The 13,885-nt window shown below is 41.4% G+C and overlaps 1 protein-coding gene across 1 annotated transcript; it reads left to right on the forward strand.

The window, feature by feature from the left end:
* Positions 1–9,055: 9,055 nt before the first annotated feature.
* On the forward strand, positions 9,056–9,484 carry LOC130731436 (replication protein A 70 kDa DNA-binding subunit C-like). Its single transcript, XM_057583733.1, has one exon. It carries the CDS (start codon positions 9,056–9,058, stop codon positions 9,482–9,484), a length of 429 nt encoding a protein of 142 aa, XP_057439716.1.
* The last annotated feature ends 4,401 nt before the right edge of the window (positions 9,485–13,885 follow it).

Raw genomic sequence — 13,885 nt, forward strand, 5'->3', positions numbered from 1 at the left:
CCCTCTGGTCAAAAAGAAGAAGAGAAAGCCTGATGATGGTGATGATAGTGATAATGAGGATGGTCCTCCTAAGAAGAAGAAGAAGCAAGTCAGAATCGTGGTGAAGCCTACTCGGGTGGAACCAGCTGCTGAAGTGATCAGAAGGACTGAACCTCCTGCCAGAGTGACTCGATCATCAGCACATTCAAGTAAGTCTGCCATTGCTTCTGATGATGATTTGAATTTATTTGATGCACTCCCTATATCTGCCATGCTCAAACACTCCTCAAATCCCCTCACTCCTATTCCTGAATCCCAACCAGCTGCACAAACCACCTCTCCACCACATTCCCCAAGATCTTCATTCTTTCAACCTTCCCCTACTGAAGCACCTCTCTGGAATTTGCTTCAGAACCAACCCTCTAGGTCAGAAGAACCTACCTCTCCCATCACCATTCCATACAACCCACTTGAACAACCAGTGCCTACCCACACACAACCTGGACCCAGAACCTCTGATCACTCTGTCCCAAGAGCATCAGAACGTCTGGCTCCCAGAACTACTGCTACAGACTCTTCCACAGCCTATACACCTGTATCCTTCCCAACCAATGTTGCTGATTCTTCTCCCTCCAATAACTCTGAATCCATTAGAAAATTCATGGAGGTCAGAAAAGAAAAGGCGTCTACCTTAGAAGAGTATTACCTCACTTGTCCAAGCCCTAGGAGATATCCTGGCCCTAGACCTGAACGTCTAGTTGACCCAGATGAACCTATCTTGGCAAATCCTTTACAAGAGGCAGACCCTTTGGCTCAACAAGTTCACCCTGTCCCTGACCAACAAGAGCCTATTCAACCAGACCCTGAACCAGAACAATCTGTGTCTAACCAATCCTCGGTTAGATCACCCCATCCTCTGGTTGAAACTTCAGAACCTCACCTTGGAACCTCTGAACCCAATGAACAAATGATTAACATTGGTTCTCCACAAGGTGCCTCTGAAGCTCACAGCAGCAATCACCCAGCCTCTCCTGAAACCAACCTCTCCATAATTCCTTACACTCACCTCCGACCCACATCTCTCTCTGAGTGCATCAATATTTTCTATCATGAAGCCTCTTTGAGGCTACGCAATGTGCACGGTCAGACTGACCTCAGTGAGAATGCTGAACGTGTGGCTGATGAGTGGAACAATCTGGGCACTTGGCTAGTGGCTCAAGTTCCAATTATGATGCAGCTCCTGCATGCAGAAGGAAGTCAGAGGATTGAGGCTGCAAAGCAACGGTTTGCTCGAAGGGTGGCTCTTCATGAACAAGAACAGAGACATAAGCTTCTTGAAGCTATTGAAGAAGCCAAGAGAAAGAAAGCTCAAGCAGAAGAAGCTGCACGTCATGCAGCAGCTCAAGCTGAACAAGCCAGATTAGAGGCAGAACGACTTGAAGCTGAGGCTGAAGCTCTTAGATGCCAAGCACTTGCACCAGTAGTATTTACTCCTGATGCTTCTGCTTCCATTCCAGATCCTCAAGCTGCTCAGAATGTTCCTTCCAGTTCTACTCAGTCAAGCTCATCCAGACTCGACATCATGGAACAGCGTCTTGACACTCATGAATCCATGCTAATTGAGATGAAGCACATGATGATGGAACTTCTGCGACGAACTGATAAACCTTAGTTTTAGGATCTCTTCGTTTTTCTTTTTCTTTAACGTTGTTTTATTTTTGTTAAACTCTGTTTCTTTTTATTTACTTATTCTACTTTGTTCGTTTGTGATTATCTATGCATATCTCTATATATATTTGTGTCACATGTGTTTGCAAAAATCTTTTTATTCATAATATCTTTATGTTTACATCATACATTCTTTCCCTAATGTCTAGAATGGAGGATCCCTCCTCATTCTTCTGCACTCCTGGCACTGCTCTGACCTATCCTTCTCCAGACGCTCCAGTGCATACTGGATGTTGCTGAGCCTGTCCTTTAGCTCATCCCTCTCCAGAATCTCTTCTGAAGTCTTGAGCTTCTCTTCCAAACTCTCTTTTTCTTCCAGCAGCTTGAGTTCAAGCCGGCTGAGTTCTTGCACCTCCTCCACGAAGGCAAGAAATTCCCTCAGGTCTCTCTTCACCTTTGGACGCAGGTCCTCTTCCAGCAGTGTCCGTGTCAGCTCCGCGATGGTCGTTGTACCCTCTGGATGCCTGATGTTCAGGATCAAGTCCTCCTCAAAGGCCTTCTTCCTCAGCTCTTCTAGTGCTACGATGTATGATGCCATTTTTTTTCCTTACTGAAACTTGTTCGAGGTGTGAAGCTTACCTTTCTCTCCAACGCTTTATATAGGCTTCACTTTCTCTCTGAAAGTTAATGCTCCTACAGTTTCTCGAGGTTAAGTTCTTGGTAACTGACCCTTCTCTTTACTCCTTTGACCGGCGGTAAACGTTCTTCTCTTGCATTAACTCTTCTACTTATTTCGCCTAACTCTGATTCTTGCATCGTTTTCATTTTCTTTAAACTTAGACCTTCTCTAAGGGGGAGTACCTTGTACTTCAAGCTAAGTTTTTCACACCCCAAGCTTTTTGCTTATGACAAAAAGGGGGAGTAAACCCAGTTTTTGATGTGTAAGATGTGTTAGTGTGATTTATTTTTTCTTTTGGAGAATTTAAGAGTTCCACCTTCATGACCATAGATGTGTCACTAGGCAAATACAAGGAATACATTTCACTTCTTCTGAAGTGATTCTAAGTTGACTCTGATACCCAAGACTCTGATACCTTGTCCGTGACTCTGATTACTTATGCGCTCTGATTACTCGATTTTCATCTATGTCATAAGTTTTTCACTCTGAACTCTTATATCATTTAGCTCAGAATCTAGACTTTACTAACGTTTTCATCAAGTATTAGATTCAGGGGGAGCTAAGCTCAGAATCAAGCAGTGACTTGAATTCAGAATGAGCAAGATAAACTATTCACATCAGGATAAGTCTTATTCTATATCTCTAAACTCTGAGTGAATTCAGTTTAATGTTTAAGAATTGTTCATCAAAAATCTTAGTTTTGTCATCATCAAAAAGGGGGAGATTGTAAGATCAAAGTTTTGATCTAGTAGTACAACTCTATGTTTTGATGATTACAAGTTAACCTTTTGATATGAACAATTGTGGTACTCTAACGTGTTTTTCTGAGTGTGCTATTTGCAGGCTCTGACCTCAACTCAATCTCACACAAATCAGAAGCACTGTGTATAAAGAGCAACCCAAGCAACGCTTTCGCATTCACCATGTTCAGTATGAACAGTGGAAAAGCTTCAGAAGTTCTGAAGCTATACAAACTCTGATGTGGACTCAGTCACTAGAAGCTCTGAAGATCCAGAAAGTCTGATAACCAAGAAACACTGAAGGCTCAGATATTCTGATGGTGTAGAAGACTCTGAAGATCCAGAGGCTGATTAGTGAAGTTCTGATGTCCAGAAGCAAGATACTCTGAAGACCATGTTCTTCCCTCTGAGTTCAGAATCAGAAGAAACAATGGTCAGAGGATCTGGGCTTTCCCTCTGACTCTGATCAACCGGCTTCACAAGTTCCAATATGAAGCATTCCCCTAATCAGAAGTCTCCTAGGTTTAAAGGTCGCGTCGCTATCCAAGTACAAAAGCAACTGTACCTTCCTGACGACCTACCTAACGTTCTCAGCCACAACAGAAGCTGGATTTTCCAGAACTGCCCTCCAACGGTAGCATTTCCCATGCAACGCTCAACCCTAATCCTTGGAGTATATAAAGAGGCTGAAGACTGAAAGAAACGGCTAGAAGCATTCACATACGCGCAAGACATATTAAAAATCTTCTAAGTTTTCTTTCATCTGAAATTCATTGAGTTTACTATTAGCTTTTTAGAAGCAAATCTCTTGTAAACAATTCTTTGATAAACAGTTTGTTTAGTTCCTTTAGGAGATCAAGGTTGATCGGATCCTAGAGAAGACTAAGAGAGTGAATCTTAGTGTGAGCTAAGTCAGTGTAATTGTTAGTCACTTGTAGGTTTCAAGTGCAGTTGTAACTCTTACCTGATTAGTGGATTGCCTTCATTCTAAAAAGGAAGAAATCACCTTAACGGGTGGACTGGAGTAGCTTGAGTGATTTATCAAGTGAACCAGGATAAAATCCTTGTGTGCTTTTCTATCTCTTATCTTTAGCACTTAAGTTCTCGAAAGATTTGTCAAAATCTTTAAGGTGGAAGTTTTATACTGAAAACGTTATTCAAACCCCCCCTTTCTACCGTTTTTCACACCTTCAAAGATTCCACACGCGACACCCATTTCTCTTGATGATTTCAATCTTTCTTCAGAAGGAAGTTTTCTATTCCGACATCCACTGCAAAAAGTAACTTATCGGGTAAAATAGTTTTACACCGACTTTGCGTTAGTCACCTAAAATACAAGGAAACCTCTGTTGAGTTTTGGAATTCTGTCGCCAAAACCTATCTTGGAATTCAAGGAGAATGAAGCCGGAAAAATCTGAATCGCGAAACTTTCATTTTCCCGCGTTTTTTCATCCTCTATATAGCAAGCCTCGAAAACCAAAAATCATGCTGATATTTCTTTGAAGAATTAGAAGATTCAGCGGGGTGAATATCGTGTCTAAAATACGTTGGAATCAGTAGGAAGAAATCGGGATCGCTCTTATATTTTTATCTTAACTCTATGAGTTAAATCCTCCGATATCTAAACTAATCTGTACCGGTTTACAAAATATCTATTCAACCTTATCCAATCTTTGATAAATATCTGTTCATACTTATCCAATCTTTGATAAATATCTGTTCATACTTATCCAATCTTGATAAATATCTATTCATACTTATCCGATCCTTGATAAATATCTTCCATTTCATTCCCTATATATATGTGAAGCTTGAAAACAAAAACCTCACAAACACACACACACAACCCGCGGCTTGGAGAGAAGAAGGAGGAGGAGAGTTTTTCGCCGATTCTTGCCTGATCGTTCCATAGTTTGTTGCTACACGTAGGTCTCAAGGTACTGATGCTAATCCTTACTTCTGATCGTCAATTCCGTAGCTTTTCACTATGTCTTTCTGTACTCTTAGTTTTGAGGTTTTTGCAAAACTATCTAGATAACTTCATCTTTCTATCTAAACTTATTCCCTGCGTGCCCATGAGCATGTTTAGCGGATTACATTTCGCCGATTCTCGCCGAATTGCTGCCGAGTTTCAATTCTGCTCATAATACCCATTTTTGGCTAAAGTTCCAACCTTTGGGCTTAAAACTCTCGACTGAGCTTAGCGTTAGTAAGATTAGTCGTCATAATCGTCGTTGGTATCGACCCCATCTAATTTGTTTTTCGAAATTCTGATTTTGAGTTTCCGAGCTAAAAATATTGACCAAAATACCCCTGCGACAGTTTTCGATTCGATAATTTTTCTGAGAGTTTCCTTGGCCTAGATATCGCCTAAGAATACCTAGGAATCGATTTAGATTGAAGAAAAAGTTCGGAAACCCTATTTTACATAGTGGCCGAAACCTATTGCTTAGGGTACCGTGTCCAAAAATAATTTTTGGGTCTCTATGACCTGAGCCATTGCGTAGCTCTTTCGATTGTCGAAATTTTGGCGCTGGTTTCGTGTCATTCCGAGTTCTGTAGCTCGAGTTATGCTCGTTTTAGCGAACGAGGTTCTGTCGTTTATCCATGCTTAAATATTGTACTCTGAAGCTTCTTAAGCTTTGTCTAACGCTAGTTAGTATTGTTTTGACCGAATTGACTTGTTTTGATTGACGTTCGCTTCGTTTGCTCAAAGATTCGTTTGGAGGAACACTTGGAGCAGGAAAAGAGGATTGTGAAGGAGCCTTGCTTGAACACACTGGACGAGTTCGAGGTTAGGGCAACTTACTTGCTAGCTAATGCTTTGTAGGCGTCGATAAATTCGACTTGAATTATTGTTTATGCATATGAATTGTCTGGATTGAAAATGTTTTCTGAAGGCTTCGGGCCGAGTGAACTGATTGAGACGTGTGTCTCCGTTTTCTGGGCTTCGGCCGACATGGGAGATTAGGATTTATCGCATTGATATGTTGATAATTGACTCGCATGCTTAATTGTTAAATGGTTAACTATAGGCTATGTGATTACTTGTTCACATGATATTTGGATTATATTGATTATATTGTGTCTTTCTATTACGCACTTGAATTGCTGACTATATTGAATATACCGTGCAATTGTGCGAATGAGTGAGGAACGTCAAGATAGTGGATAACTGGTAGTTATGCCAGACTCCTGACGAGTTTTTGGATAAAGTTTGATGGGACGGACCGAGGTTCGTATCCTATTATTGTTTTATGGATCGAGACCTTCTCAAAGGAAAATTGAGTTTGAAAATGATATTGGAAAACCCCCATTTGAAGTCACGTAAGAACTTGGGTTGTTCTGTCTAAGGCAAGAAGGGCTTTTAATGAGGCATTGTGCCCGGCCAGCTTACCTGGGAACTTCTCGGGCCATTACTTGGGTGATGATGGACCTTTTGTTTTGAGACCTTCTCCAGGGAATCATTGGAATTATGGGATCTTTGAAACTAATAGGATTAGAGACGAAACTTAAACAGTTTCATAATGAACCTCCATAATGTATTAAACAACCTCAAAACCCTTAATATAATGATAAAAGACTCAGACGAAAGTTTAGGGCTTGAACATAAGTGTTTTGAAAATGAGAAGTGTCGTCGGATCCAGGTTTCTGGGGAAACCATTGTGCGTTGGCCCTTTGCTCGATGAGCAAGTTTTATTGGTTGGCCAATCCAAGGGATAAGCCGGGGAACTAGTCAGTTCTGAGTATGTTGATACTCTTTTGCTCGTTGAGCAGTTTGTTTGGTCATCGAGATGGTGAGCCATGGTAAGTTGAAAGGTCACTGAGTGCGAGCTGCATTCTTTTGCTCGTTGAGCAGTTTGGTTGGCCATCGAGACGGTGAGCCCAAGTGACTAGGAAAGTTACCAAATTCGATTAGCACTTCTTTGTTTACCTTAGGGTATTGTAGAGACAATGTACTTTAGCTAGACACGCGTACCTTGGTGAGGACGATTCGTCGTTTGGCTAACCATATTGCATTCATGCATACATTTCTTGGAAAGTGTGCTGCTTTCCGAAGGACGATCTCAGATCGGACTTCATTGGAGCGAGATGCTTCACAGGAGCGTGCAGCTTCATAGGAGCGAGATGCTTCACAGGAGTGTGCTGCTTCACAGGAGCGAGATGCTTCATAAAAGCGAGATGCTTTAGGGGAGCGAGATGCTTCGAGTCATCGTGAGGGTGACATTTTATCCGGATCATATTTTGAGCATGACATTGCATTGGCATACCATGCATTTAACTATATTTGTTGATATATTGCTTATCGAGTTTTCGAGATATAACTTATTGAATTGTTGAGATATTGAATATTGAATTGTTATTAGAAATCTGATAACATGTTATGTATATACCTTAGGGTAGACGATACAGAACTTATATGTATATATACAACCTATATATATATATACCCCTTTATTCATCACATGTTGCTTGTATTATCTATTATATTCCGTGAGTTGACCCTAGCGCCTTGGCTTTGTGTGTATGGTTGTGTTTGGGCGGTCGGCCTGCTGCCAGACGTCCAACAACTGATTTAAGATGGTTCGTCGTTCGGGGAGGATCCTGAGCGCAACGACTACTACTGAGCCTTCGACGTGGACCCGGACTTCATGCATGATCGGATGAGAGTCGATGTTAGGAGTATATTATATGGGGGATTGTTTTCACAGCTCTGATTGTCATTTCTCATTTTGGGGCAGGGAAGGTCCCCGACTATTAGCTTTTGTGTGGTTTTCTTCCAGGAGGATCACAGGGAGTTTGTCGGGCATAGGAAGTCTTTCGAAGGCCGTTTGGGGCTGACTTATCTTCTTGAAAACTGTATTCACAAAACTCATGGTTCTGACCATGGGATGTACTTATTCGCCGGCGGGCACTATCTCCAATTACTTTATGTTTATTATCTTTGGGTTGAGTCTTCATTATGTTAAGTCTTCTATTTGGAAAGAAAACAAAAAAAAATATTTACGCATTTTCCGCACTATTGATTTAAAGTCACTAAAGTGGCACCACCGAAATCGGGGTGTTACATTGTGGTATCAGAGCCTGGTTGAGTCTTTCGGGAGTCTTTGGGGAATAGGTCTTCTGTGCTAGGTTGTGTGACTCTGCAAAGAGTAAAAAAATTGATTGTCTGCCAAGCGATTTTTCGCTTAGAATTGATTGAAGTTATTGCTTAATCATATTGTATAGTATGATAGATGTTATCTTATGATGAGTACTACCTGTTTGTCTAACTTAACAGAACATGGTGAACGCTAACCAACTAGCGGAAATGATGGCCACTATGGCCCAAGCTGTAACTGCACAAGCTAACGATAACGCTCAAAGGCGTGTTGCTGAGGAGGCACGTGATCATCACCAACGTCAAAGAGAGGTAACTCTCGACCAAAACAAGGGACTCAATGACTTTAGGAGACAAGATCCTCCTAAGTTTACTGATGGAACTGACCCTGACAAAGCGGATCTCTGGATCCAAGAGATCGAGAAAATTTTTGGTGTACTGCAAACTGCTGAAGGTGCCAAGGTGGGCATGGCAACTTACCTGCTGCTGGGTGATGCTGAGTACTGGTGGAGAGGCACTAGGGGGATTATGGAAGCTAATCATGAGGAGATCAACTGGAACTCTTTTCGGACCGCATTCTTGGAAAAATATTTTCCAACAAGTGCTCGGGATGAGCGGGAGGCACAATTTCTGACCCTTCGCCAAGGAGGTATGTCTGTACCAGAATTTGCTTCCAAGTTGGAATCTCTGGCGAAGCATTTCCAATTTTTCAACGATCATGTTGATGAGCGCTACATGTGTAAGCGCTTTGTTAATGGACTGAGGCCTGACATAGAGGACTCAGTGAGACCGCTAGGAATCATGCGTTTCCAGTCTTTGGTTGAGAAAGCCACAGAAGTGGAACTGATGAAGAACCGGAGGCTGAACCGTGTTGGAACTGGAGGACCGATGAGGTCAGGTTCTCATACTTACCAAGGAAAGGAAAAATCTCAGCAGAAGAAGCCGTATCAACGCCCGGAGGGGGAAGGTTTTACCTCAGGATCTTACAAGCCTTTGACTGCTGTCACTCCAGGGGCAAGAAACCGATCATCACACCCAGAGGTGACCTGCTTCAGGTGTGGGAAGACTGGACATTATGCGAACGCATGTATGAACCAAGGGCCCCGATGTTTCAATTGCAACCAACCAGGGCATATGACCGTCGATTGCAGGGCACCCAAGGTTGAACCAACTGTCAACACTGCAATGGGAAAGCGTCCTGCTGCTAGAGGAAGAGTTTATATCATGGATGGAGAAGAAGTTGGAGGAGCTGATGGGGTAATTAGAGAGAAACGCAGGAACGATGGTAACTTTCTAACTATTCCTGCTAATTTCTAGTATAACCTACACCTTTATTCTCGAAGCATGTGCACCACACCTAATTGCTTTTATTATTGAGCTTTGACCTTATAGTTATCACACCTATTAAGACCTTATGTGACGGTCGCTCGTGTTTTAAACTACGAAAGTTATACGAAGTTTAGAATGACATACTAAACCAAGAGAGTGGTTTTAGGAAATGAGTTTGGTGCAGGACAAGGTATTAAGACGCAAGACGGAAATTAATTTGAATAGTGACTGAGTAGGAGTTAGAGGAAAAGATCAAGGAATAATATCCGGAGCTTTTACTGAACCCTAAGTTTCGAGGACGAAACTTTCTTTTTGGAGGGTAGTAATGTAAGACCCAAGTTTTTAAGCTTAGAATAAGTGGAAGAAATTTCCATTTACGATTAGGGTTGACGTATCGTGAAGGAAAAACCTGAACAAGAGTTTATCAGAAGTAATAAATTTGTGAAGGAGAAAGTTCAGGAAAAGTCTAAGGATTATATCAAAATCGATAAAAGGTATAGCACGATCGATATACGCTTAAACCTAGGGCAGAAACCCTAGCAAATAGCTAGTTTTCACTAAAAGGCACGATGGAAGCTAATTCCAAAAATCTTCAGAGAAATGTTAGAACTTCTCTTAATCCATATATAACACGCGTTTCGAGGCGAAACTCTAGGATCTACGAACGTCCGATTCCAATCATCGGAAGTTTGCCGAAACCGAAACCCTGGTATTTCAAAAACCCTAGAATCACCCGACGATGAAGACTTTTTCTATTCGGAGCTTCAGATGAAGATTCCACACGCGTAAACCCATTTCTCTTGATGATTTCAATCTTTCTTCAGAAGGAAGTTTTCTATTCCGACATCCACTGCAAAAAGTAACTTATCGGGTAAAATAGTTTTACACCGACTTTGCGTTAGTCACCTAAAATACAAGGAAACCTCTGTTGAGTTTTGGAATTCTGTCGCCAAAACCTATCTTGGAATTCACGGAGAATGAAGTCGGAAAAATCTGAATCGCGAAACTTTCATTTTCCCGCGTTTTTTCATCCTCTATATAGCAAGCCTCGAAAACCAAAAATCATGCTGATATTTCTTTGAAGAATTAGAAGATTCAGCGGGGTGAATATCGTGTCTAAAATACGTTGGAATCAGTAGGAAGAAATCGGGATCGCTCTTATATTTTTATCTTAACTCTATGAGTTAAATCCTCCGATATCTAAACTAATCTGTACCGGTTTACAAAATATCTATTCAACCTTATCCAATCTTTGATAAATATCTGTTCATACTTATCCAATCTTTGATAAATATCTGTTCATACTTATCCAATCTTGATAAATATCTATTCATACTTATCCGATCCTTGATAAATATCTTCCATTTCATTCCCTATATATATGTGAAGCTTGAAAACAAAAACCTCACAAACACACACACACAACCCGCGGCTTGGAGAGAAGAAGGAGGAGGAGAGTTTTTCGCCGATTCTTGCCTGATCGTTCCATAGTTCGTTGCTACACGTAGGTCTCAAGGTACTGATGCTAATCCTTACTTCTGATCGTCAATTCCGTAGCTTTTCACTATGTCTTTCTGTACTCTTAGTTTTGAGGTTTTTGCAAAACTATCTAGATAACTTCATCTTTCTATCTAAACTTATTCCCTGCGTGCCCATGAGCATGTTTAGCGGATTACATTTCGCCGATTCTCGCCGAATTGCTGCCGAGTTTCAATTCTGCTCATAATACCCATTTTTGGCTAAAGTTCCAACCTTTGGGCTTAAAACTCTCGACTGAGCTTAGCGTTAGTAAGATTAGTCGTCATAATCGTCGTTGGTATCGACCCCATCTAATTTGTTTTTCGAAATTCTGATTTTGAGTTTCCGAGCTAAAAATATTGACCAAAATACCCCTGCGACAGTTTTCGATTCGATAATTTTTCTGAGAGTTTCCTTGGCCTATATATCGCCTAAGAATACCTAGGAATCGATTTAGATCGAAGAAAAAGTTCGGAAACCCTATTTTACATAGTGGCCGAAACCTATTGCTTAGGGTACCGTGTCCAAAAATAATTTTTGGGTCTCTATGACCTGAGCCATTGCGTAGCTCTTTCGATTGTCGAAATTTTGGTGCTGGTTTCGTGTCATTCCGAGTTCTGTAGCTCGAGTTATGCTCGTTTTAGCGAACGAGGTTCTGTCGTTTATCCATGCTTAAATATTGTACTCTGAAGCTTCTTAAGCTTTGTCTAACGCTAGTTAGTATTGTTTTGACCGAATTGACTTGTTTTGATTGACGTTCGCTTCGTTTGCTCAAATATTCGTTTGGAGGAACACTTGGAGCAGGAAAAGAGGATTGTGAAGGAGCCTTGCTTGAACACACTGGACGAGTTCGAGGTTAGGGCAACTTACTTGCTAGCTAATGCTTTGTAGGCGTCGATAAATTCGACTTGAATTATTGTTTATGCATATGAATTGTCTGGATTGAAAATGTTTTCTGAAGGCTCCGGCCGAGTGAACTGATTGAGACGTGTGTCTCCGTTTTCTGGGCTTCGGCCGACATGGGAGATTAGGATTTATCGCATTGATATGTTGATAATTGACTCGCATGCTTAATTGTTAAATGGTTAACTATAGGCTATGTGATTACTTGTTCACATGATATTTGGATTATATTGATTATATTGTGTCTTTCTATTACGCACTTGAATTGCTGACTATATTGAATATACCGTGCAATTGTGCGAATGAGTGAGGAACGTCAAGATAGTGGATAACTGGTAGTTATGCCAGACTCCTGACGAGTTTTTGGATAAAGTTTGATGGGACGGACCGAGGTTCGTATCCTATTATTGTTTTATGGATCGAGACCTTCTCAAAGGAAAATTGAGTTTGAAAATGATATTGGAAAACCCCCATTTGAAGTCACGTAAGAACTTGGGTTGTTCTGTCTAAGGCAAGAAGGGCTTTTAATGAGGCATTGTGCCCGGCCAGCTTACCTGGGAACTTCTCGGGCCATTACTTGGGTGATGATGGACCTTTTGTTTTGAGACCTTCTCCAGGGAATCATTGGAATTATGGGATCTTTGAAACTAATAGGATTAGAGACGAAACTTAAACAGTTTCATAATGAACCTCCATAATGTATTAAACAACCTAAAAACCCTTAATATAATGATAAAAGACTCAGACGAAAGTTTAGGGCTTGAACATAAGTGTTTTGAAAATGAGAAGTGTCGTCGGATCCAGGTTTCTGGGGAAACCATTGTGCGTTGGCCCTTTGCTCGATGAGCAAGTTTTATTGGTTGGCCAATCCAAGGGATAAGCCGGGGAACTAGTCAGTTCTGAGTATGTTGATACTCTTTTGCTCGTTGAGCAGTTTGTTTGGTCATCGAGATGGTGAGCCATGGTAAGTTGAAAGGTCACTGAGTGCGAGCTGCATTCTTTTGCTCGTTGAGCAGCTTGGTTGGCCATCGAGACAGTGAGCCCAAGTGACTAGGAAAGTTACCAAATTCGATTAGCACTTCTTTGTTTACCTTAGGGTATTGTAGAGACAATGTACTTTAGCTAGACACGCGTACCTTGGTGAGGATGATTCGTCGTTTGGCTAACCATATTGCATTCATGCATACATTTCTTGGAAAGTGTGCTGCTTTCCGAAGGACGATCTCAGATCGGACTTCATTGGAGCGAGATGCTTCACAGGAGCGTGCAGCTTCATAGGAGCGAGATGCTTCACAAGAGTGTGCTGCTTCACAGGAGCGAGATGCTTCATAAAAGCAAGATGCTTTAGCGGAGCGAGATGCTTCTAGTCATCGTGAGGGTGACATTTTATCCGGATCATATTTTGAGCATGACATTGCATTGGCATACCATGCATTTAACTATATTTGTTGATATATTGCTTATCGAGTTTTCGAGATATAACTTATTGAATTGTTGAGATATTGAATATTGAATTGTTATTAGAAATCTGATAACATGTTATGTATATACCTTAGGGTAGACGATACAGAACTTATATGTATATATACAACCTATATATATATATATACCCCTTTATTCATCACATGTTGCTTGTAATATCTATTATATTCCGTGAGTTGACCCTAGCGCCTTGGCTTTGTGTGTATGGTTGTGTTTGGGCGGTCGGCCTGCTGCCAGACGTCCAACAACTGATTCAAGATGGTTCGTCGTTCGGGGAGGATCCTGAGTGCAACGACTACTACTGAGCCTTCGACGTGGACCCGGACTTCATGCATGATCGGATGAGAGTCGATGTTAGGAGTATATTATATGGGGGATTGTTTTCACAGCTCTGATTGTCATTTCTCATTTTGGGGCAGGGAAGGTCCCCGACTATTAGCTTTTGTGTGGTTTTCTTCCAGGAGGATCACAGGGAGTTTGTCGGGC

Source organism: Lotus japonicus, chromosome 1, assembly GCF_012489685.1.
Source record: "Lotus japonicus ecotype B-129 chromosome 1, LjGifu_v1.2".
NCBI classification, from domain to species: Eukaryota; Viridiplantae; Streptophyta; class Magnoliopsida; order Fabales; family Fabaceae; genus Lotus; species Lotus japonicus.